This window comes from Rana temporaria, chromosome 8 (genome assembly GCF_905171775.1).
Source record: "Rana temporaria chromosome 8, aRanTem1.1, whole genome shotgun sequence".
Classification (NCBI taxonomy): Eukaryota; Metazoa; Chordata; class Amphibia; order Anura; family Ranidae; genus Rana; species Rana temporaria.
The window spans coordinates 116,825,606-116,848,314 of record NC_053496.1 but is presented as its reverse complement, the minus strand read 5'-3'; the positions used below and the strand labels follow the sequence as shown (position 1 = coordinate 116,848,314).

The 22,709-nt window shown below is 43.9% G+C and overlaps 1 protein-coding gene across 1 annotated transcript in view; it reads right to left on the bottom strand.

The window, feature by feature from the left end:
• Window positions 1-4,408: 4,408 nt before the first annotated feature.
• The window catches only part of SNCG (synuclein gamma), a 37,561-nt gene continuing 19,260 nt past the window's right edge, over window positions 4,409-22,709 (bottom strand). Inside the window, exons 4-5 of the mRNA XM_040320530.1 lie at window positions 6,921-6,992; window positions 4,409-4,749 (exon numbers count right to left, since the gene is read on the bottom strand). Coding sequence (XP_040176464.1) covers window positions 4,729-4,749; window positions 6,921-6,992 — 93 coding nt within the window. The 3' untranslated portion in view covers window positions 4,409-4,728. The remainder of the gene's footprint in view (window positions 4,750-6,920; window positions 6,993-22,709) is intronic.

Below are 22,709 nucleotides of genomic sequence, written 5' to 3'. Positions count from 1 at the left end.
TGTTTTGAATTGCTTTTCTCACAATCTTGCGAGCTGTTCTGTCTGATATTTTTCTTGGTCTTCCAGATCTTGCTTTAACTTCCACTGTTCCTGATGACTGCCATTTCTTAATTACATTCCGAACAGAGGATTTTGACATCTAAAAACGCTTTGCTATCTTCTTTTAGCCTTCTCCAGCTTTGTGAGCGTCAACTATTTTCAGTTTCAGTATTCTAGACAACTGCTTAGAAGAACCCATGGTGCTGATTGTTGGGGCAAGGTCAGATGAGTCTGGGTGTTTAAAACCTTTGAGATTGACATCACCTGGTCTTCCCAGACGATGATTGAGAACAATCCATGACACTGGCAGGTCTCAGCTTTGCAAAGGGGGCAGTACAAGATATTAACTCTGCAGGGTGCCCAAACTTTTGCAGATGCCATTTTTTTGTTTTCTGTAATTCTGAAAGTGTAAATGATGGAAATAAAATCTAACTTTTTTTGACATATTATAAGAATGTCTAATCTGTAATTTGATGACTTTTGGAGATTTTTCCATCTTTCCTTGGCTTCGTTATGCACATTAATACAAATTTTTACCTGGGGTGCCCAAACTTTCGATCCCCACTGTATATATATATATCAAATACACTGCCACTAACTGATTAACCAGCCTCCTTTATCTAAGTCAAGCTATCTCTCTATCTACGCCAGCAACACTACACACGACCACTATGTAAGCTGCCTTATTTGGTGTGGGGTGTGGACTTAGTCTTCCTGACCAATTATGTCTCTCTCAGCAGAGAAGCAGTATCACATGTTTAAGCCATGCCCCTGATGACGCCTTTTGGTGAAGAAACATGTAGGGAGGAGCAGGAGCATGTGACGCAGACGTGAACTGGGATGCAGTGGCCATTTTGTTGTTTTGAAAGGCTGGTCATTTCCATGTGCCTGCTTGTATCATTGACTTACTTAATACATTTGTATATTGGATGTCTGCTTAATGAGCGTTCATCTTTTGATTCCTGAGAGTACCACTGTTGATGTTGGGGTCCATCCATTGGTTCCCTTGATGATTGATGGTGGCTTTTGAGCATCGATATCCATACCTGTAAAGTGTGATCAATGTAACCCTGGTGGAGTTGATTAGTCTATGTATGAAGATAGATGGTGCTACCATGTGATTACCCACTGTGCATATCCCTTCTGTTGAAGGTAAGAGTCTGTATTTTTGGATGTTGGTTACGGCTGTTCTGTCCAGTATACCAAGATTCGCCTCCAAAAAATTGAACTTTTAACTATTTATGGACTACATTTAAATAAGCGTTGCACCTCTTTACTTATTCATTTTATTGTATCCAGCAATATTGTGTCAGCTGCTGTTTTGTTACTATTGAACTCTAAGCGCAACAGATTTGTATTTTCATAAATTACATTTGATACCAGGATACGTGTAATGACATTTTTTACTGTATGTATCATTTTAGTGGCTTGGCTATGATTCATGTTGTTTATGTTTGCAAGACAATTTTAATAAATTTTGAGATTGCATTTACTCAATTGTTGGCTAAAGAGAAAATGGCACGCAGCAAGCATAATGACATCACAGCTGGGGCTTTCTCCTCCTCCCTCGGTCGCCGGGCCAGTAGGAGAGAGGAATGGAGCCTCGTGCCTACGCAGTAGGGTTCCCGGCATGAACCCGAAAGGCTACACTGCCGGGTTCCCTTACTCGCAATGGAGGCGGCATGCACCCGACAGCTGATGGAAACATCAGCTGCGGTGCCGACATCGCTGGACTCCAGGACAGGTAAGTGTCCGATTATTAAAATTCAGCAGCTGCAGTATGTGCAGCTGCTGGCTTTTCATTTTTTGCAGCGGTGGGCGGACCTCTGCATTAATATATATGGTACAATAATATTGTTTTACAACACATTGACCACAGGTCACAAGCATATCTTTTGACACGTTTTTGCGCTTGCATAACGTGTGTTGAAAAGTTCACTCGTAGTCTTCATCAGAAGAGGGTGATAAAAAGTAAGAGTTAGAATAAAAGGACAAAGTATTGTCACCCTATCCTCATGGCAGAATTAGCAGATATTATTAAATCTTGTATACAATTTTTGTGATTGGGTGCACATTTCAATTTTACAGGTTTCTAAACTTACGTCAATAACTGGTCCATAAAACCATACCTAGTATGTACAGATCTAAATTCTCATCATTTTTGTTTTAATTTGATCTGCAGTAAGAATTACGCTCTAAACTTAGTTTTATTTATGTTGGTAAGAAATATAATTTACAAGAAAAAATAAAGTGCCAGTATGCCAAGAAAGAAACACAACAATGAAGATTCAATGGCAGACATAGTTTTGACACAGTTAGAAGACAGGCATACAACTGTGGGAAAAAGTGTATAAACCACTAGGAATTTATTTCAGTTTCTTTATGGATGGCTCTAAAAATGTGGTCTGATCTTTACTCATATGGTATATTCTTATGGTCTTAAAAAGAAGCGCATAGAGCACATTAAATTGCCATAACTTTGTTGAGCAAATAGTATCATCAATTAAGGTAATTGGGGGGAAAAGTATGTGAACTTTTAGATTAATAACATTCTAAAAAGAAGGTAAAATTCATGCATTCCACTCAATTCAGATATGGCTTTTACATTCATTTTTGGCAAACCGTTGTTCACAACAGAATTCTGTTGTAGTTTATATGCCTGGAAAAAGTTACAAAGAATTTCTGACAACATGAGACCCCCTTTGACCTACAGCTACAGTTTACAAATGTTGTAGCATTATATACAGTATCTACTCTTGTGTCTTAGATCTTTGTTATGTTACATGCCCCAGATTATTTGGAGCCCTTGCAGATATTCCTGTAGGACAGGGGTCTCCAAACCCCGGCCCGCGGGCCACATCCGGCCCGCTTGTGTGTTTTATCCGGCCCGCAGGCTGAAGTGTAAACAAAGCCGCCCATGCTGCCACTCCATTTTTTTTTTAAAACAAGAGAGGCCCAGGTACCTCCCCTCCTCCCGCCCGCTGTTTGAAGTTGCGATCCCATGAGTGATGTCACAGGCGCGGCACCTCCCCTCTTCCTGCCCGCTGCTACGCTTGTGGAATGATCATTAATTCAAACAGCTGGCGGGAAGAGGGGAGGTGCCGCGCCTGTGACGTCACTCGTGGAAGGCTCTTTACTTCAAACAGCGGGCGGGAAGAGGGGAGGTGCCGCGCCTGTGACGTCACTCGTGGAAGGCTCTTTACTTCAAACAGCGGGCGGGCAGAGGGGAGGTGCCGCGCCTGTGACGTCACTCGTGGGATCGCAACTTCAAACAGTGGGCGGGAAGAAGGGAGGTGCCGCGCCTCAGAGACCGTAGCTGCAGAAGACCAGAAGTCATCTAGTACGGAGGTCAGAGGCTGATCTTGTTATTGTGTTGCATTGCTGTGCTGATGGGAACATTACTGGGGACACCTCTGATGGGGACACCACTAATGGAGACACCGCTAATGGGGACACATCAGCGGCACCCCCATCAGCAGTGTCCTCATAAGCAATGATGGGGATGCTGTTAATGGGGTCACTGCTGATGGGGACACCGGCATCCCCATCAGCGGTGTCCCCATTAGCGTTGTCCCCATCATTGGTGTGCCCATCAGCAGTGTCCCCATCATTGGTGTGCCCATCAGCAATGATGGGGACACTGCTGATAGGGACACCGCTGATATGGACACCGCTGATGGGGACACCGCTGATGGGGACACCGCTGATAGGGACATAGGGTCACTTCTGATGGGGACACTGCTGATGGGGATTCCGGCGTCCCCATCATTGGTGTCCCCATCAACAATGATGGGGACACTGCTGATAGGGATGCTGTTGATGGGGACACCGCTGATGGGGACACTGCTGTGTCCCCATCAGCAGCGTCCTCATGATTGGTGTACCCATCAGCAGTGTCCCCATCAACAATGATGGGGACACTGCTGATGGGGACACCGCTGATGGGGACACCGCTGATGGGGACACCACTGATGGGGACACCGCTGATGGGGACACTGCTGATGGGGACACCAGTGTCCCCATCAGCGTCCCCATCATTGGTGTACCCATCAGCAGTGTCCCCATCAGCAAAGAGCAGCAATTGGAGAGACCTTCTGTTTGAAGCTATTTTCAGTTTTCACTAGTTACTAAAAGTAAAGGTATCCATTTACAGATTTATCTTCAAAGAAATTCATTGTTTAAAGCATTTGTTCAAAATAATATGGCAGTCTAAAATGTTTGTTTTTAGTAGCCTTAGATAAGGGTCAGATCACATTTGGAGAGCCATTTATGCATATATGTAGAAAATTCTAAAGGGTTCTCCAACTTTTTCTCACCAGAGAATATGAGAATGAAGGTGAAATCAAAACTGACAAGGTGAAAAAGCACATTAGACATCAAACTTCCCAGCATATAATTAAAGCCATTATTTGGTTTAAAAGACAATACAAACTTAATAGGATTTGAGTAACAAGACATTATGGGAAGTAAACTAAAATTAACTCAACATTTCAGAAAAAAAAACAATGTGTGGTGATTGAGGTATAAAGAGCTGACTCGTTTAGCTGAACACATAATGCTTTGAATCTTTACAGATACATGATGAACTGTACAATGGATAGTGGGTGCCTTTTGTTGCCTTTATGGCTTCCCTGCTGTGTTCATAAATAAAATCTTCAAGGATTTTCAGCAGAAAATATGGACAGTTGACTAATTTTCACCTTCAATGGCCTGAAAAAGACATAGTTGATTAAAGACCATGAATTAATACTTTGTTAGATACTGTTTCTTACTATCTTAATTCTGAGCATAACAGTTTAAAAAGTAATACAAAAGTAATCCTGTATTAAATCTATATCTGTATATCTGTTTGTACACCCAAACACTTGCAAACATGATAGATACGTAGAATGGAAACAAATGTGTACATTAATGAAAAAAATTGAATGTGTAGATGTTAAAGTTCAGTTGCAGTATTATGCTTTATTCTACTTTAAAGGCCACTGTATTTTATACATTTTTAGCCTATTTTCACTAGTCCCTTTACCCACTAAAAAAGATGACTTATGAGCATCCACCTGCTCATGACCCATGGTCCACCTTTTTTATGGATGTTTTAAATATATTACCATAGACAGTACATGCTTCTTTTTTAACCCTTTTTTTTACTTTTTTTATTGAAATCACAGAAATAGCTACCGTGTTTGCCCGAAAATAAGACGTAGTCCGAAAATAAGCCGTAGCGGGATTTCTACGCAAGATCGAAATATAAGCCATACCCCTGAAAATAAGACATAGTGATGGCGTGTTGAATCCCCGAAAATAAGACTTAGTGATGGCGTGTCGTATGCGTAGCGGCGCGGAGCGGTAAACAAGACGTGATAGGCGTACGGGTGCGGAGCTCAGGAGCTGTAAAGAAGTCGTGCAGCCCTTCTTATCTGCTCCACGGTATCTCTAAGTGACCGGAGAGGTGTCGGCGGCCCCATAAATACGGTAAGGTCGGCTCCCCCTGTCAGGTGAAAGTGAAAGTAAAAAGTCTCCTCAGTGAAGTGAGGAGAAGGACGCTCTGTACTCAGGGGAAGAAGTAAAGCTCCTCCCCAGCACTGACCAGCAACAGTCTCTCACCCCACACAAACACCAGGGGATAGTTGAATAAATGTAGATTGTTGTACCATACTGTTGTACCATACTTGCCGGTAATAAAAAAAAGACATCCCCCGAAAATAAGCCATAGTGTGATTTCTTGAGGAAAAATAAATATACGACAGTGTCTTATTTTCGGGGAAACACGGTATTGAGTCTAATGCCTGGTACACATGTACGGGTTTCCCGGCAGACTTTTTACCACCGGGAAACAAGAGGGGAAAGCCGAGAACCTGCTCAGTAGCTTTTTCCCCCTACACACGGCCGGTTTTACTTTGGCCAGGAAACCCGACCGTGTGTATGCTCCACCGCAGTTTTTCTCATAGGAAAACTGCCGGGAAAAAGACCGCCGGGAATCGCGGCAGGAAAAATTAGAACGTGTTCTCATTTTTCCCACCGGGATTCCCGGCGGTTTTCCTGTTGGGAAAACTGCCATGGAGCATACACACAGCTAGTTTTCCCGGCCAAAAGCTGTCATGGCAGTTTTCCTGACGGGAAAACTGGTCGTGTGTACGAGGCAAACATGCTCTCATTTCCCGGTGTTTTTTCTGTCGGGAAAACTGCCATGGAGCATACACACGGCCAGTTTTCCCAGCCAAAAGCTGTCATGATGGGAAAACTGGTCATGTGTACGAGGCATAAGACATGTCATAGTGACAACCTTCAATTTGATAATATTATCTCCACGTTCCTGTTATAGCAGCTGTGCAGTATGTATAAATTGACTACGACATCCAGAAGACACCAGAGTTTGACCGTGGTGGCCAGTGCACCCTATGAACTACCAGGCCTGATGAAACATAGCCGCTCTTTTCCTTAGCACTACAAGTCTATTTGTAATGAGAGGTTTGGCAATTACCTATTTATGCCAGCGTATTGCACTCAAATAGGAGGGCAAGAAATTTTTTTTTTGCTAGGAGAAAAAATATTGCTGTGCTTGGATGTGTGGATCATTAGTCAAGGGCAGGTTCTGATGGAAAATCATAGTGAAGTGTCATGTAATCGGTGGACATTATGCCCAGATAATTGAATGGCTCTTTTATTTCTTTAGTGGACTGCTCGAATATGGTGTTAGCACCATATTACTTTACAGAATTGTGGTGTTGTGCAATGCCAGCACTAAAATACATGAAATGTGAAAAGTATTTGGTTAGGAGAAGTGGATATGAAGGAAGTTCAAGCATACTCGGTACTCGGATGTCTGGATGTAAAGAAAGATGAGGAGGTGCAGAATATATGTGGTTTTTTTATTTATTTACCTGCTCAGCCTCTTCTGTGGCTTCCATAGATGGTTCTTCTGTAGCAGCTTCGCCTGGACGGGCAAGGTCGTCCTATAATTGTATAAAGTTAAACACAGATTAAGATCTACATATATTTACCTGTACTAAGATACATTTATCTTAATATCTGAAATGCTTCATGCAAGTTATTATAGCCTAATATAGTTTGCACTTTGAGGAACAGTTGCATGAAGTTATTGGGGGTGTTTAGCCTCATACACATGATTGGATTTTTTGAGGACAAAGCGTAGGACTTTTGTCCGAAGGGCGTTGGCCATGCACTTGTCTTGCATACAAAAAAGGCTAAGAATTAGCGGCCAACAAACACAAAACTACATGGTTTTTCAGCTATTTAGCGCTACCCTTTGGGCAACTTCTGCTAATGTTGTGTTATGGTGAGCATTGCTTCTGAGCATGCGTGTTTGTACTTTGGAGTTTTGTCCAGAGGACTTGTGTACACATGATCGGATAATCCGACAACACACATTTGTTTGGGGAAAATTTTAAAGCATGCTATCCAACATTTGTCCACGGAAAATCGGACAACAATTGTTCGATGGAGAATAAAAACAGTCGGAAAATCCGACAACAGCCTTTTGGCTCCATATGCAAGTGTTTCTCAACTTAAGTCTATACAGATCACCATCAGTTCATATTTTCCAGCCTTCTGGAAAACTGGAATGGTGTAATAGAAGATCAATGACATACAATTGTAGAAAAATTATTTTCAGTGGACTGCTTTGTGAATGACTTGTTTAATTGACAACAAAACCCTTACTGGTTATAGCAACCTAAAGAGAGCAATCAGCATTATTTTTATGTAAGTTTAGTCTGGTAAATGAAAGTATAGTTAATATCTAAAGTGGAACTTCCGCTTTAAGCACTCCTCACCCCTTTACATGCCACATTTGGCATGTCATTTTTTCGGGGGGGGGGGGGGCTTCGGTAGGAGTGGGACTTCCTGTCCCACTTCCTACTTCCACCTACGGGCCGCCTAGGCGACTCCTCCTCTTGCCTTAGGCGGCCCCTCCCTCTAGGCGATCTCCTGGGACACGTGACAGGTCCCAGGAGATCGCCTGTTTACTCCTAGAGTGCAACACGACCTGCGCATGCGCAGTGAGTGCCCGGCCGTGAAACACAAAGCTGTCACGGCCGGGTGCCCACAGTGTGAATGGAGGCGCTGGCGGAGAGGGGGTGAGAGGAGCGACGCTCCAGGCGGCCGCATCGCTGGACCGTAAAGCAGGTAAGTGTCTGTTTATTAAAAGTCAGCAGCTACACTTTTTTGTGGCAGTGGCGATAGATTTCCAAAAGGTTGAATAGCAGCGGTTGACAGGCATACAGGAGGTGATCCTCCTTTTTTTTCCAAAATTCCAAAGAGGATTTTGTAGTTAAAAAAATCAGATGTCTCGCAGTTGGCATTCACTCTCATTGAGCTCAGTGGGTAAGTCTGTCAAACTCTGCAACTTGAGTTAAAAATGCTGCAGCATATGTACAGTCCTGTCAGGCTGTAATGTTAGCATTTGAGTGGGCCATCAGGGGAAAAGGTAAAACCACTGCTCAGCCTGCTGTTTTTACTGCCCCCCCTTTCTCCTGGGTGCCCTTGTGAAAGAAACCTTAGTAGGGGATTTTATCATCTGCAAGTAACTGCCCATATTGGCTAAATCTACTGTTCTTAATAAACATTTTAGTACAATAAAAAGGTTAAAGAAAACAATTGATTTCCTAGTGCAATACCCTGCCAGGGTCCAAACAGTAGTTATAACCCAGGATTCTCAACCAAGCAGGTTGAGGGGCTCCAAAGGGTTGGCTTAATGGAGAGGAAACTGGCTTTTCAGTTTCCTCATTGTTTTGTAGAATTCGTTTTGGAACCCCTTGCCTGGAAATTTCTTAGAGAGCCTGGTGGTTGGAAATCTACAATCTAGGATCCAGGTTTTTGGAACCACTAGCACACTGACTGGGGCTATTAATAGTGACATGCAAATTATCTTGGGCTCCACCCTCCTGAGAAATACATATGTGCAAGTTGGAAGCCAGAGGAGTGCATGTGTGCACTGGAAAAGACAGAGGCCCAAGCCCGAGAGCCAGAGCAGTGGGGGGCTGCTATCTATGTGGACAGCGTGTGCAAGGTAATAGTCTGTGGGAGACAGACCAGCAGGGCTCAAGTCCTGCGGGAACGCTTGGGAACGGAGTTCCTGCACTTTTTTCACAGCAGGAACGCAGTCTGCAAATGGTGGCTTCACATGTGGACTCTCTGATCAGAAGTGCATTCTTTGATCAAAAGTGCGAGTTAAAAACCAGGATTTGGCTATCATTTGCTTCTGCTTGCAGATTTTTTTTCCCCTCTTTTTCTCTGACACTTTTTAAACAGCTTTTTTTTCTTTTTCCTTTCTGCTAATTAAGGGGAGGGTTTAATTGTTCACAGGTGAGTATAAAGTGGCTGTACAAGCTCCCAGAGGAGCTGGCTCCCAGTTGATGGTGGCTTCACATGTGGACTCTCTGATCAGAAGTGCATTCTTTGATCAAAAGTGCGAGTTAAAAACCAGGAGTTTGAAACAGGAGGTAAGACAGGAGTCTTCATTATTTTTTTCAATCACTGATCCAGAACAAGCTTGCAGCTAATAAAGTTGGAACTCTTGCTATATAGATTCAGCGGTGCAGCAGACGCTCTCATCTTAGTCTGCTCACCCCAGGGATAGTGAGAGCAGGACGCTCTCAAACGAGTCGGCTCTCCCCAGGGATAGTGCAGCCAGGCAGGGTCCACCACACCCCCCTAGCCAATTGATCCAGGGTTGCACCGATCGCCGTTAAGGGGTCAGGAAGGAATTTTTTCCCCCGATCGCTGCAGATTGGCACAGCACGCCTGGGGTTTTTCGCCTTCCTCTGGACCAATCGGGGAGAGAAGACTCAACGAGTGACGGCTCACTTGGACAGTCTTCCACCCATCACGTCCGGCGTCTCGCGGCTCTTCCCGCATCCGCGCCAGACCAGGCCTCATTCGCGGCCGCCGCAATTAGGAAAGACTGACGACAATGTGACTGGCGACAATGGCTAATCTGCGATACTCTGCGCACTCTATTCGGGGTCTGAGACAATTCGCAACAGCATTACCAGCCGTCACCAAAAAGGCCTTAAAAATAGAGCAACTTTTGAGATTCGATCGACGATCGACCATCAAAAATTTTAACTATTTAACCCAGCTCGAGCACATATCATGTGCTTTGATCAACACAAGATCGGCAGTAAAACACCGATTAGAAATCCACGATTTCTTACTACAAAACGATCTAGACTGCCTCTTTATTACAGAAAGCTGGCTCTCAGACGACTGCAACACCATTCTCGGAGAATTGGTGCCAGAAAACTATCGCATTATAACGGAAAACAGAATAGGGCAAAGAGGAGGAGGCCTGGCGGTGATTCACAAGAATCGCATTACAATCACTAAGCCAGCCCTTCAAAATCCTCTTCCATTCATGGAAACCCTTACTCTTCAACTTCAAACTTCCCCCCAGGAGACTGTTCACATTCTCCTCTGCTATAGGCCACCTGGGCCAAAATCGCAGTTTTTGCCATCATTAACGGAGTTTATATCCACTTATACCCTTAACAGCAAACACCTTTTGCTGCTCGGGGACTTTAATCTGTGGGCCAACTCCGCACAGGATCCCATTGCGGACGCCTGCATTGATCACCTGGAGGGATTAGGGCTACAGCAACTTATATGCGGGCCAACACATGCTTCAGGTCACACACTCGACCTAATTTTCAGACAAAATCTGAAAATAAGCATTTTAGAAAATGAACCATTGCCATGGACAGACCACCATGCAATTAATTTCATAATCTCCAAAATTCCCCCAGTGATAAAAGCACCCAAGCCGGTGACAATACACTGGGCTAGATCTCAGAAGAAGCTCCATTCGGAACTCTTCAAATCTACCTTGGGAAACAGAATCAAAACAATCCAGCCTCAGCAAACAGCCGCAGATACACTGGATGCCATAAACGCAGCCCTGCTACAGTCAGCCGATTTAGTAGCACCGAAACGCAAAGCCTGCATCCGAAAAAGAAAGTCTGGCTGGTTCAACAACCAGCTGTCGCTTCTGAAGCAAGAGCGCAGAAGGGCGGAAGCCGCCTGGAAAAGAAGCCCTGCAGAGGATAACCTCATCATCTACAAGGCAATAACAACACGATATCATAAAGAAATCTTCAAAGCCAAGAAACATCATTTTTCTATGGCGATTAACAGCGCCCTAAACCGCCCCCGCGAACTCTTCAAGATGGTCACCCAGACCATGAATCCAGGATGTCTTGAAGTCCCCAACTCAGACACCCAAGAGTTCTGTAATGAACTATCGGATTTCTTCATCAACAAAATTGAAAGAATCCGGGAAAGCATCTTGCAAAACAATACCCCCCTCAACCCCACCGTCAATCAACCACAAAACACCCACAGAAACGCTCTACAATCAACAAAGTTCACTCTGGAACCGATCTCCATCGATACCACAAAAAATATCATTGGTGCTTTGCGGAACAGCACATCGCCCAATGATATCATCCCCACCAAACTGCTGAAGGAATGTGCTGACATCCTGGCACCACCCATCACACAGCTTATAAACCAGTCATTTAAGGAAGGCACAGTGCCATCCCTGTTGAAAGAGGGCACAATCCAGCCCATCTTGAAAAAACCTAACCTGGATCCCAAGGACCCAACTCACCGCCGTCCCATAACAGGCCTAAATGTTCTCTCCAAGATAATGGAGAAAGTAGTGGTACAACAGCTGCAACAGCATCTAGATACCCACAATCTACTGGATCCATTACAATCAGGCTTCCGTCCCGGACACGGGACAGAAACGGCCTTACTCAAAATATGGGACGATGCCCTCGAGGCCGCAGACGAAGGAGAATCTTGTCTCCTGGTTCTGCTGGACCTAAGCGCAGCCTTTGACACGGTAGACCACAAACTGTTACTGATGCGACTAGCCAAGGTAGCAGAAGTCGCAGAAGGTGATTTACCATGGTTTTCTTCCTTTCTTGAAAACCGATCACAAACAGTTAAATTGGGTTGTTTCACGTCGGAAAAGCGCACGGTGTCATGTGGAGTCCCCCAAGGATCCCCCCTGTCACCGGTGCTTTTCAACATCTATCTTCGCCCTCTCTTTGATATTATCAGTAGCCAAGAACTACTCTATCACTCTTATGCAGACGATACGCAACTGTATTTTCGCATCTGCAACAAAAAGGATCATCATCTCAGTTTAGAGAAATGTCTCTCTTTGATAGAAAACTGGATGACTAAGAGTTATCTTAAACTCAACAGTTCAAAAACAGAACTCCTTATGTTTCACGCCAGCCGAAAGAGTCAACTGGCAACAACCTGGACACCCCCGCCCATTCTGGGCCAAATCATCACCCCTAGCTCCAAAGTCAAAAGTCTCGGGGTCATCTTCGACACCTTCATGACAATGGACGCACAAATTGGGTCAGTAGTCAGCGGAGCGCACCATCTGTTGCGCCTACTACGCAGACTTATTCCATTTATCCCCAAAGAAGACGTAGCAGTCGTGGTGGGAACAATCGTGAATTCCAGACTGGACTATGCTAACGCCCTGTACCTCGGACTCCCAAAGTACCAAATCTCCCGTCTGCAAGTCGTTCAGAATACGGCCGCCAGACTGGTGACTGGGAAAAAAAAATGGGAATCAATCTCACCTACGTTGAGAACCCTTCACTGGCTGCCAGTAAAAGACAGAATTGCATTTAAAGCACTCTGCCTGACACATAAGTGCATCCATAGGAAGGCTCCGCAATATCTTTGCGACAAGATAGAACCTCACAATTCGAATCGCGTTCTGCGATCCACCGACCAAAATCTGGTCAGGGTACCAAAAACCAAATACAAGTCCAAAGGAGAAAGAAGGTTTGCTTTTCAGGGTCCTAGACTATGGAACGCTTTACCAACCAGCATTCGGTTGGAGGAAAACCACCTGACTTTCAGAAGACGAATCAAAACTCTGCTCTTTTGATGTCATGAGACACGAACAACTAGCGCCCAGAAGCGATTCAGTTCGCATGCGCCGCGCTTTATAAGTTTTTCATTCATTCATTCATTCAGGACTAGAGCAGCCGAGAGAAGTCGAGCCGCCCGAGCCAATCCTTCACTAATCGGCTATGCCCAGTTCGAGTCACTGTCAGGGACAGGCGAACCTTAGTAATCCTTTATGTTACTGGCCGCTTCCTGTATATAGATTCATCGATGCCACAATGTCTCCTGGGAGCTTTTGTCATTGTTCCCAGGTGACATTGCTGAGGTCTGCCATGAGTTATCGCGGGATTTAGAAAGAACTTCCTTCTTTCTAAATCCCGCAATAACTTGCGGCAGACCTCCGCAATGTCTCCTGGGAACAATGACAAAAGCTCCCAGGAGATATTACGACATCGAGGAAGTGACGGAATACACTACCCGATGAATCCTTATACAGGAAGCAGCCAGTAACATAAAGGATTACTAAGGTACAGTGGATCGGAAAAAAAAAAACATGCGGTTTAGTAATTATGCATATGAGCGTATCATTTTTTTGGTGGGGGAGTGGATCTTGGGTGGGAGTTCCCACACTTTTTTCCCCAGGACTTGACCCCTGCACACCAGGGTCTAAATTGGAAAGCATGAGCAGAACTGTGGTATGTCTAAGCCAGGAGGCTGTATAATTATTCCTTTACTAATGCCAAGAGGCTGAATATTTAGTTTTTGTGTTAATGGGGAAGCCCCCTGCGTGGGAAAACCATGCATTACGCTTTCTGGAACTTTGTGTAAACTTACCTTTAAAGGGGTTCTAAACCCTCAAGTATCCTATGCATTAAGGTGTCACCCCCCCCCTCCCGAGCCCCCGTTTTAGTTACCTGAGCCCTCGAACTTGACCCGGTGGACACAAGCTCTTCCTCATCTCGGGGTCCTCGGCTCTTGATTGGATAAATTGATAGCAGCGCACCCATTAGCTCCCGCTGCTGTCAATCAAATACAATGACAAGGGCGTCGAGGGGTGGGGCCGAGTCATACATTCAGCGGCTATTGATGCCGAATGAATGACTTGGGAGTGCGCCCGCAAAGTAACACCCCAGAAGAGTGCTTCTCCTAGGGGGTTAACTGATGAGAGGAGGTGCCGCGACAGCCGTCGGGGGGACCCCAGAAGTCGCGGATCAGGGCCACACTGTGCAAAACTAACTGCACAGTGGAGGTAAGTATGACATGTTTGTTATTTTAAAAAAAAACTAAGCTTTACAACCACTTTAAATAAAAGTGGACCAACGAGCCCTTAAATGGAAATATTGCATGGACTGTAGCCGCTAGTGGGCGCTACACTTGAGTTATACAACTCCAAACTTTGCACTTATCTACCACAATCCTAAGCAGTCAGGGCTCCCATAAGCCGCTCCACATATCCAGAAATTTGAAATCCCCGCTGCTTTCTGTCCTCTTTGTCCAGTACTGCCAGAACAGACCAGACAGATTCGAATTGGTCAGCATTGTCACATGGTCTAAGCCCTAGTTCACATTTGTTTGGGTGGTTCATGCTGCGGGTCTGCAGTCATTCCAGCCACAACAGGACAGGAAATACAGGAGATGTGTGTGGGTGCCATTAATCCTAATGGAACCAGTACACACTGTAAATCCATGGTTTCCATGTGAGCTGCGATTTCAAAAATAGACAAGCGACATTTTCCCTGTGTTTACAGGAGGCATGGCAGCCTATTAAAATGAATGGGCTGCTGTGCCTGCGTGAAAAGTGGCCCGTAGAGCGACAAAAGTGTTAACCAGACCCAACAGTGTAACAAAAAGAGATATTTGTCAGCATCTCTGGTGTTTATACCGTGTTCTCATTTATGCACACATTACCACATGTCTTTAACCACTTCCCGCCTGGTCAATATACAATTGACGTCCGGGAAGTAGTTGTGAAATGCTGACGGGACATCTTTTGATCTCCTGCAGGATTTCATGCCAGCGCGCGCGCCCATGGTGGCGCACAGCGTGGCGATCGGTGATGCGCGGTGTCAGTCTGACACCCTGCATCTCCGATCTCGGTAAAGAGCCTCCGGCAGAGGCTCTTTACCACGTGATCAGCCGCGTCCAATCACGCTGACAGACGCGAGGAGAGGAGAGCCGATCGGCGGCTCTCCTGACAGGGGGGGTTCACGCTGATTGTTTATCAGCGCAGCCCCCCCTCGGATGCCCACACTGGACCACCAGGGAAGCCCACACTGGACCACCAGGGAAGGGGCAGGAAAAAAATAAATAAATGAGAAAGATGCCAATCAGTGCCCACAAATGGGCACTGACTGGCAACATGTGCACAAGTGATGCCCAGCAATGCCATCAGTGCCACCCCTCAGTGTCCATCAGTGCCACTCCTTAGTGTCCATCAGTGCCACCCCTCAGTGTCCATCAGTGCCACCTCTCAGTGCCCATCCATGCCCAGTGCCCACCCATGCCCAGTGCCCACCTATCAGTGTCCATCTGTGCCACCCATAAGTACCCATCAGTGCCACCCATGAGTGCCCATCAGTGTTGCCTATGAGTGCCCAGTGCAGCCTATGAGTGCCCATCAGTGCCGCCTATCAGTGTCCATCAGTGCCGCCTATCAGTGCCGCCTATCAGTGCCCATCAGTGCCACCTCACCGGTGCCCATCAGTGCCGCCATATCAGTGTCCGTAATCGAAGAAGAAAACTTACTTATTCACAAAAAAATAACAGAAAAGAATAAAAACTTAATTTTTTTCTACATTTTCGGTATTTTTTTAGTTGTTGCGCAAACAATAAAAATCGCAGAGGTGATCAAATACCACCAAAAGAAATCTCTATTTGTGGGAACAAAATGATAAAAAAATAGTTTGGATACAGTGTAGCCGACCGTGCAATTGTCATTCAAAGTGTGACAGCGCTGAAAGCTGAAAATTGGCTTGGGCGGGAAGGTGCGTAAGTGCCTGGTATGGAAGTGGTTAATAAACAAGGAATTGCTGTATACTGTGAACTATTCATAATCCATGTCATCGTCCTATACATTTCCAATATACCAGTGATACTGTGTTGTCTCCTGTTCTTGTCCCCCTAGTACAGACTTGTTTAACTGAAACCTGAAATTCCTTAAAGCAGGTTTTCAGAAACTGACAGAAATCCCACAGGATTTCATCATGGTACAAATTAGTATGCCATTTACGCAATATTATATCCACATGACTCTGGGATACCTTTCATTGTATGTATCATCTTAGAATATTTTATGAGTGCCATGTGATTTATCACTGAGATTTGTTTTCTATTCAATTATAAACTACAACTATATCATTACTCTTTCTGCAAGACTTCTCAAAGCTGAGGCATTTTCTATAGAAACCAGCCTCTTTTCGATTATTTAGGGCTTGTAAACACTAGGTGGCGAATTTCTGGTGATACACATTGCCTTGAAAAAGTATTCATACCCCTTGAGATTTTTCCACATTTTGTCATGTTACAACCAGAAACATAAATGTATTTTATTGGGATTTTATGTGATAGACCAACACAAAATAGCACATAATTGTGAAGTGGAAGGAAAATGATAAATGGTTTTAAGCATTTTTTTTTTTTTATAAATATGTGAAAAGTGTGGTGTGCATTTGTATTCAGTCAATGCTTTGTAGAATCACCTTTTGCTGCATTTACAGCTGCAAGTCTTTTTGGGGATGTTTCTACCAGCTTTGCACATCTAAAGAGTGACATTTTTGCCCTTGTAAAATAGATCAAGCTCCGTCAGATTGGATGGAGAGCAAATTGTCAACGCTTGCCACAGATTCCCTATTGGATTCAGGTTTAAACTGTGACTGGGCCATTCTAACACATGAATATTCTTTGATTTAAACCATTGCATTGTAGCTCTGGCTGTATGTTTGGGGTCATTGTCCTGCTGGAAGGTGAACCTTTGCCCCAGTCTCAAGTCTTTTGCAGACTCTAATGCCCTGTACACACGATCGGTCTATCCGATGAGAAAGGTCTGATGGACCGTTTTCATCGGTTAACCGATGAAGCTGACTGATGGTCAGTCGTGCCTACACACCATCGGTTAAAAAAACGATCGTGTCAGAACGCGGTGACGTAAAACACAACGGTGAGCTGAAAAAAACGAAGTTCAATGCTTCCAAGCATGCGTCGACTTGATTCTGAGCATGCGTGGATTTTTAACCGTTGGTCGTGCCAACTAACGATCGTTTTTGTCATATCGGTTAGGAATCCATCAGTTAATTTTAAAACAAGTTGGCTTTTTTTTAACCGATGGTTAAATAACCTATGGGGCCCACACACGATCGGTTTTGACCAATGAAACCGGTCCATCAGACCGTTGTCCTCTGTTTAACCTATCGTGTGTACAAGGCCTAACAGGTTTTCCTCTAGGATTGCCCTGTATTTGGCTCCATCCATCTTCCCATCAACTCTGACCAGCTTCCCTGTCCCTGCGGAATGTTTGCTGTGTCCCCCACATGGCTTCTCGCAAACTGCAAACATGACTTATGGCTTTTTTACAACAATGGCTTTCTTCTTGCCACGATTCCATAAAGGCCAGATTTGTAGACTTTTTTTTATATAACTTAACCCTGCTTTAAACGTCTCTACAACTTTATCCCTGACCTGTCTGATGTGTTCCTTTGCCTTCATGATGCTGTCTGTTCACTAATGTTCTCTAACAAACCTCGGAGGGCTTCACAGAACAGCTGCATTTATACTGAGATTAAATTACACACAGGTGGACTCTATTCGGTAGATAACTATTTACTAATTAGGTGACTTCTGAAGGCAATTGGTTCCACTGTATTTTAGTTAGGGGTATCGGAGTAAAGGGGGCTGAATATAAATGCACGCCAGACTTTTCAGATATTTATTTGTAAAAAAAAAATCAAAACCATGTATTATTTTCCTTCCACTTCACAATTATGTGCCACTTTGTTTTGGTCTATCACATACAATCCCAATAAAATACATTTACGTTTTTGGTTGTAACATAAACAAATTTAGAAAATTGCTAGAGGTATGAATATGTTTTAAGGCACTGTATATAATCAATCCCCTACTGGGGATCAATAAACATTACAAAGATTTTAACAAACTTTTTTTGCAGATTCCTACCTGTTTCTGTCCTGAATAAAAAACTATTTGTTGCGTGTGGAGTGAATATGAATTGGCAGTGAATGTTTCATTGATATTCAGTTGATGCACTTGCATTGTTAAAATGAGGAAAGTTGCAGGGTCTACATCCCTTTGAAGGTAATTTAAAAATAACGTTGTTTGCGTAAGCCGTCCGGGAATACAGAATTACGCTATGCGCGTCGCCGTTCGAAAAAAAGACGTCACTTCGCGCAAAGCACGGCGGGAGTTCTGAAATGGAGCATGTGCGGTAGGTCCGGCGCAGGAGCGCGCCTAATTTAAATGGCACACGCCCATTTAAATTGGCCCGCCTTGCGCTGGAGGCCGCGGGCGTAGTTTTCATCGCAAGTGCTCTGTGAATCAGGCACTTGCGATGAAAACTTGCGGCGGTGTAACGTATCTACGATACGTTAAGCCACCGCTCCCCTACGTGAATCTGGCCTATTGTCTCTCACTCTAATATGAGCTTGCTGTGTAACATGAAGGGGAGAGATAAGTTCACATCACAACCAGTGTTTATACTTGTACAGTGCCAATAAAAATTGGTTCTGTACCGTGTGATTGTTGTGACCAACCACAGCAATCACAAGGTAGAGTCACTCTCATGCTCTGTATGTAAAGCGTGTGATCACAGGTATTGTTTAAATTTAGGATCGCTGTGATTGGTCACAGTGATCATGTGTTACAAAGCCATTTTCATTAGTTCTGCACTTTCTTTCTGCAGTCTGCACTTTACCTATTGCCAATTAAACCAAAATGGTTGTGTACACTCTAATGCCGCGTACACACGATCAGTCCATCCGATGAGAACGGACCGATGGACCATTTTCATCGGTTAACCGATGAAGCTGACTGATGGTCCGGCACGCCTACACACCATCGGTTAAAAAAACGATCGCGTCAGAACGCGGTGACGTAAAACACAACGACGTGCTGAAAAAAACGACGTTCAATGCTTCCAAGCATGCGTGGACTTGATTCTGAGCATGCGTGGATTTTTAACCGATGGTCGTGCCTACTAATGATCGGTTTTGTCCTATCGGTTAGGAATCCATCGGTTAATTTTAAAACCAATGGTTAACTAACCTATGGCGCCCACACACAGTCCATCAGACCATTCTCATCGGTTTAACCGATCGTGTGTACGCGGCATAAGGGGTAACCTGGGCAAAAAAAAAAAGATATATAAAAAGGTTTTATATATAGGGCAGCACAGTGGTGCAGTGAGTAGCACTTTCGCCTAGCAGCAAAAGGTTCGCTGGTTCGAATCCCAACCACGACACCATCTGCCTGGAGTTTGCATGTTCTCCCTGTGTCTGCGTGGGTTTCCTCCGGGTACTCTGGTTTCCTCCCACACTCCAAAGACATGCTGGTAGGTAAATTGGATCTCGTCCAAATTGGCACCGTATATATGTGTGTGTGACTGTGTGTCCTTAGCGTGTCATGATCATACGGGGTATAAACGACCGCACCAGCCAAGCAGATACTGGCTGGAAAAAGCGCCCAGAGGCGATTCAGTTTGCATGCGTTGCGCTATACAAGTCATTCATTCATTCAAAAAGGACCACTCAGAACAGTAAGTGGACCACACAGCTGTCTCATTACAATGAGCAGTCTGAAACTGGCTAAGGGAAAGCCTTGGCCCAAAAAAAAAGCTGTTAAACCTAAAATAAAGACCCCCCAGCAACACAAAATAAAAAGAATGTACCCCCCAAATAAATGAAAAACCTCCTGAAGCAAACATCCACTTTGTTTCAAAAGGAAGCCTTGTACAAAAAAAGTGTACTATGGACGAGACCCAAAAAGTTACCAATAAAAAATAAAAAATAGAGTGTATGATTTGAAAACATCTGTAACTACTGTTAATGTGAAAATTCATGCTATATACAAAATGTTTGTGCATTTTTCTTTGTTTAGTGTTACATAGGATGCTTTTTTCCTTTGAATTGAAAGCGCTTTACATTATATTGATGTATACTGCCCTCTATTGTTCATAAAGAATAATACTAAGCCTTACATTTCTGTTCAAGATATTCACTTCAGCTGCTGCTTAAGCTGGCCAAAGATGGATTGAGTGAAATAATAAGAATAAAAAAAAAAGATTCCTCAATCCACACAAGCGAGGTGGATGAAGGCGTTCCCTCCACCAGTGCATTGTATTTTAATAGCGGAAACTTTGAAATGTCTGTTTGAAGTCTAAAAGTCCTGCATGAAACATAAAACATAACAAAATCAGATATGTGTGTATGTATGTATGTATGTATATATATACTGATCATACCAGCACCATAACAATATGACCACTGACAGGTAAAGTGAAGAACATTATCTTGTTACAATGGCATCTAAAAGTGGGTGGGATATATATGACAGCAAGTGAACGTGTCCCTGATGTGTTGAAAGGGACTGCAATGAACACAGGCTGGGAGCCCTAGACCATCCAAGTGAGAAATGTCATCAGTACACCAGGGATTCCTCAAGAAGCTTTGGACCCTTCTTGAGGAATCATTGGTGAGCCGATGACATTTCTTCATTTGGATAGCCATACAAGAGAATTGTGTTACATTAAAAATAAATGGGCATTCCGAAAGAATTAGTTTCCGGGACAAAAAAAAAATGATATTTTTGCTTCCGCTTCACATAAAACTCAGATCTATGAAAAATGTAGTGAAAGCGATGAGCAAGGGAGGGTTTTGATAGTTAACCACTTAAGACCCGGACCAAAATGCAGCTAAAGGACCCGGCCAGTTATTGTGATTCGGCACTGCGTCGCTTTAACTGACAATTGCACGGTCGTGCGACGTGTCTCCCAAACAAAATTGGCGTCCTTTTTTTCCCACAAATAGAGCTTTATTTTGGTGGTACTTGATCACCTCTGCAGTTTTTATTTTTTGCGCTATAAACAAAAAAAGAGCGACAATTTTGAAAAAAAAAACAATATTTTTTACTTTTTTCTATAATAAATATCCCCCAAAAATATCTAAAACATTGTTTTTTTTCCTCCGTTTAGGCCGATACGTATTCTTCTACCTATTTTTGGTAAAAAAATCGCAATAAGTGTTTATCGGTTGGTTTACGCAAAATTGATAGCGTTTACAAAATGTGGGATAGTTTTATTGCATTTATATTATTTTTTATTTTTTTTACTACTAATGGCGGTGATCAGCGATTTTTTTTCGTGACTGCGACATTATGACGGACACTTCAGACAATTTTGACACATTTTTGGGACCATTGTCATTTTCACAGCAAAAATTGCATTTAAAATGCATTGTTTACTGTGAAAATGACAATTGCAGTTTGGGAGTTAACCACAGGGGGCGCTGATGGGGTTATGTGTGACCTCAAGTGTGTTTACAACTGTAGGGGGTGTGGCTGTAGGTGTGACGTCATCGATTGTGTATCCCTATAAAAGGGATCACACGATCGATGACGCCGCCACAGTGAAGAACGGGGGAAGCTGTGTTTACACACAGCTCTCCCTGTTCTTCAGCTCCGGGGACCGAACGCGCGCGCGACCCCACGGGTGGGCTTAAAGAGCCACGTACATGTATGTGGATGCGCTGCATTTACACTTGGACTTCTTTCCCAAAAATCTAGGTGCAGTCATTGACGCACATAGTGAATGGTTTCACCAGGATATTTCCACAATGAAAAACTGAAATCAGGGCAACTGGAGTCCATTAGTGTTGGCTGACTGTTGTTGGACACTGAAGTGAGACGCACCGGACACTGAGTACAAATAGAAATCAGCTGCAAAACACTTTTAGCCCTGCTGAATTCATGAAGCACGACAGAAACATTATGGGGATTAAATACATTATAGCCATAACAATCATACACAGACAGGGGCGGACTGACCATTGAGTCACTCGGGCACTGCCCGAGGGCCCCATGCCACTAGGGGGCCCCATCAGGGTTGCCAGGCTCAGTAAAACCAGGGACAGTATGTAAAAATCTATGTTTTTTTTTTACATCTGTCCCTGATATGTCCGAAACCGACATGCTTTTGATGTGAAAATCCCGAGATCTCAAAAGAAGGCTCTAGAATAAAGCAGAACTGTTCTGCTTTATTCTAGAGCCTTCTTTTGAGACGATCAAGTCCTAAAACCCCTGAGGAAGCCTAAGGGCGAAACTAGTAGGGTAGACTTGCTCAAGAAAAACTGTCTCTACATATAGCTCCCACCATTGAATGTTGTAAAGCTGATTTTAATCTTTGTATGAATTGAATAATAAATATTTTCTATTTTTTTGATATAACAATACGTCTGGTTTCTATAATTGGCACCGCAATAATCCTCCATCCTCTCAAACCCTCTATTTAACCTATTTGGGATGAGGTGCCATATGCTTAAGAGGACCTTCGATCACTAACCCCTCACCAATTGACATACATATAGTGACAAAATGATATGATATTTCATGATATGGCCAAAACAATTTGTTGGCCAGTGTTAGCAAAGTTTTCGACTCTGAAGCCCCCCCGTACAGCGCGACTTCAAAACGACTTTTGTATAGAAGTCAATGCAAGCTGCCTCGAAGTCGCCCCAAAGTAGTACGGGAACCTTTTTTTAAGTCGGAGAGAC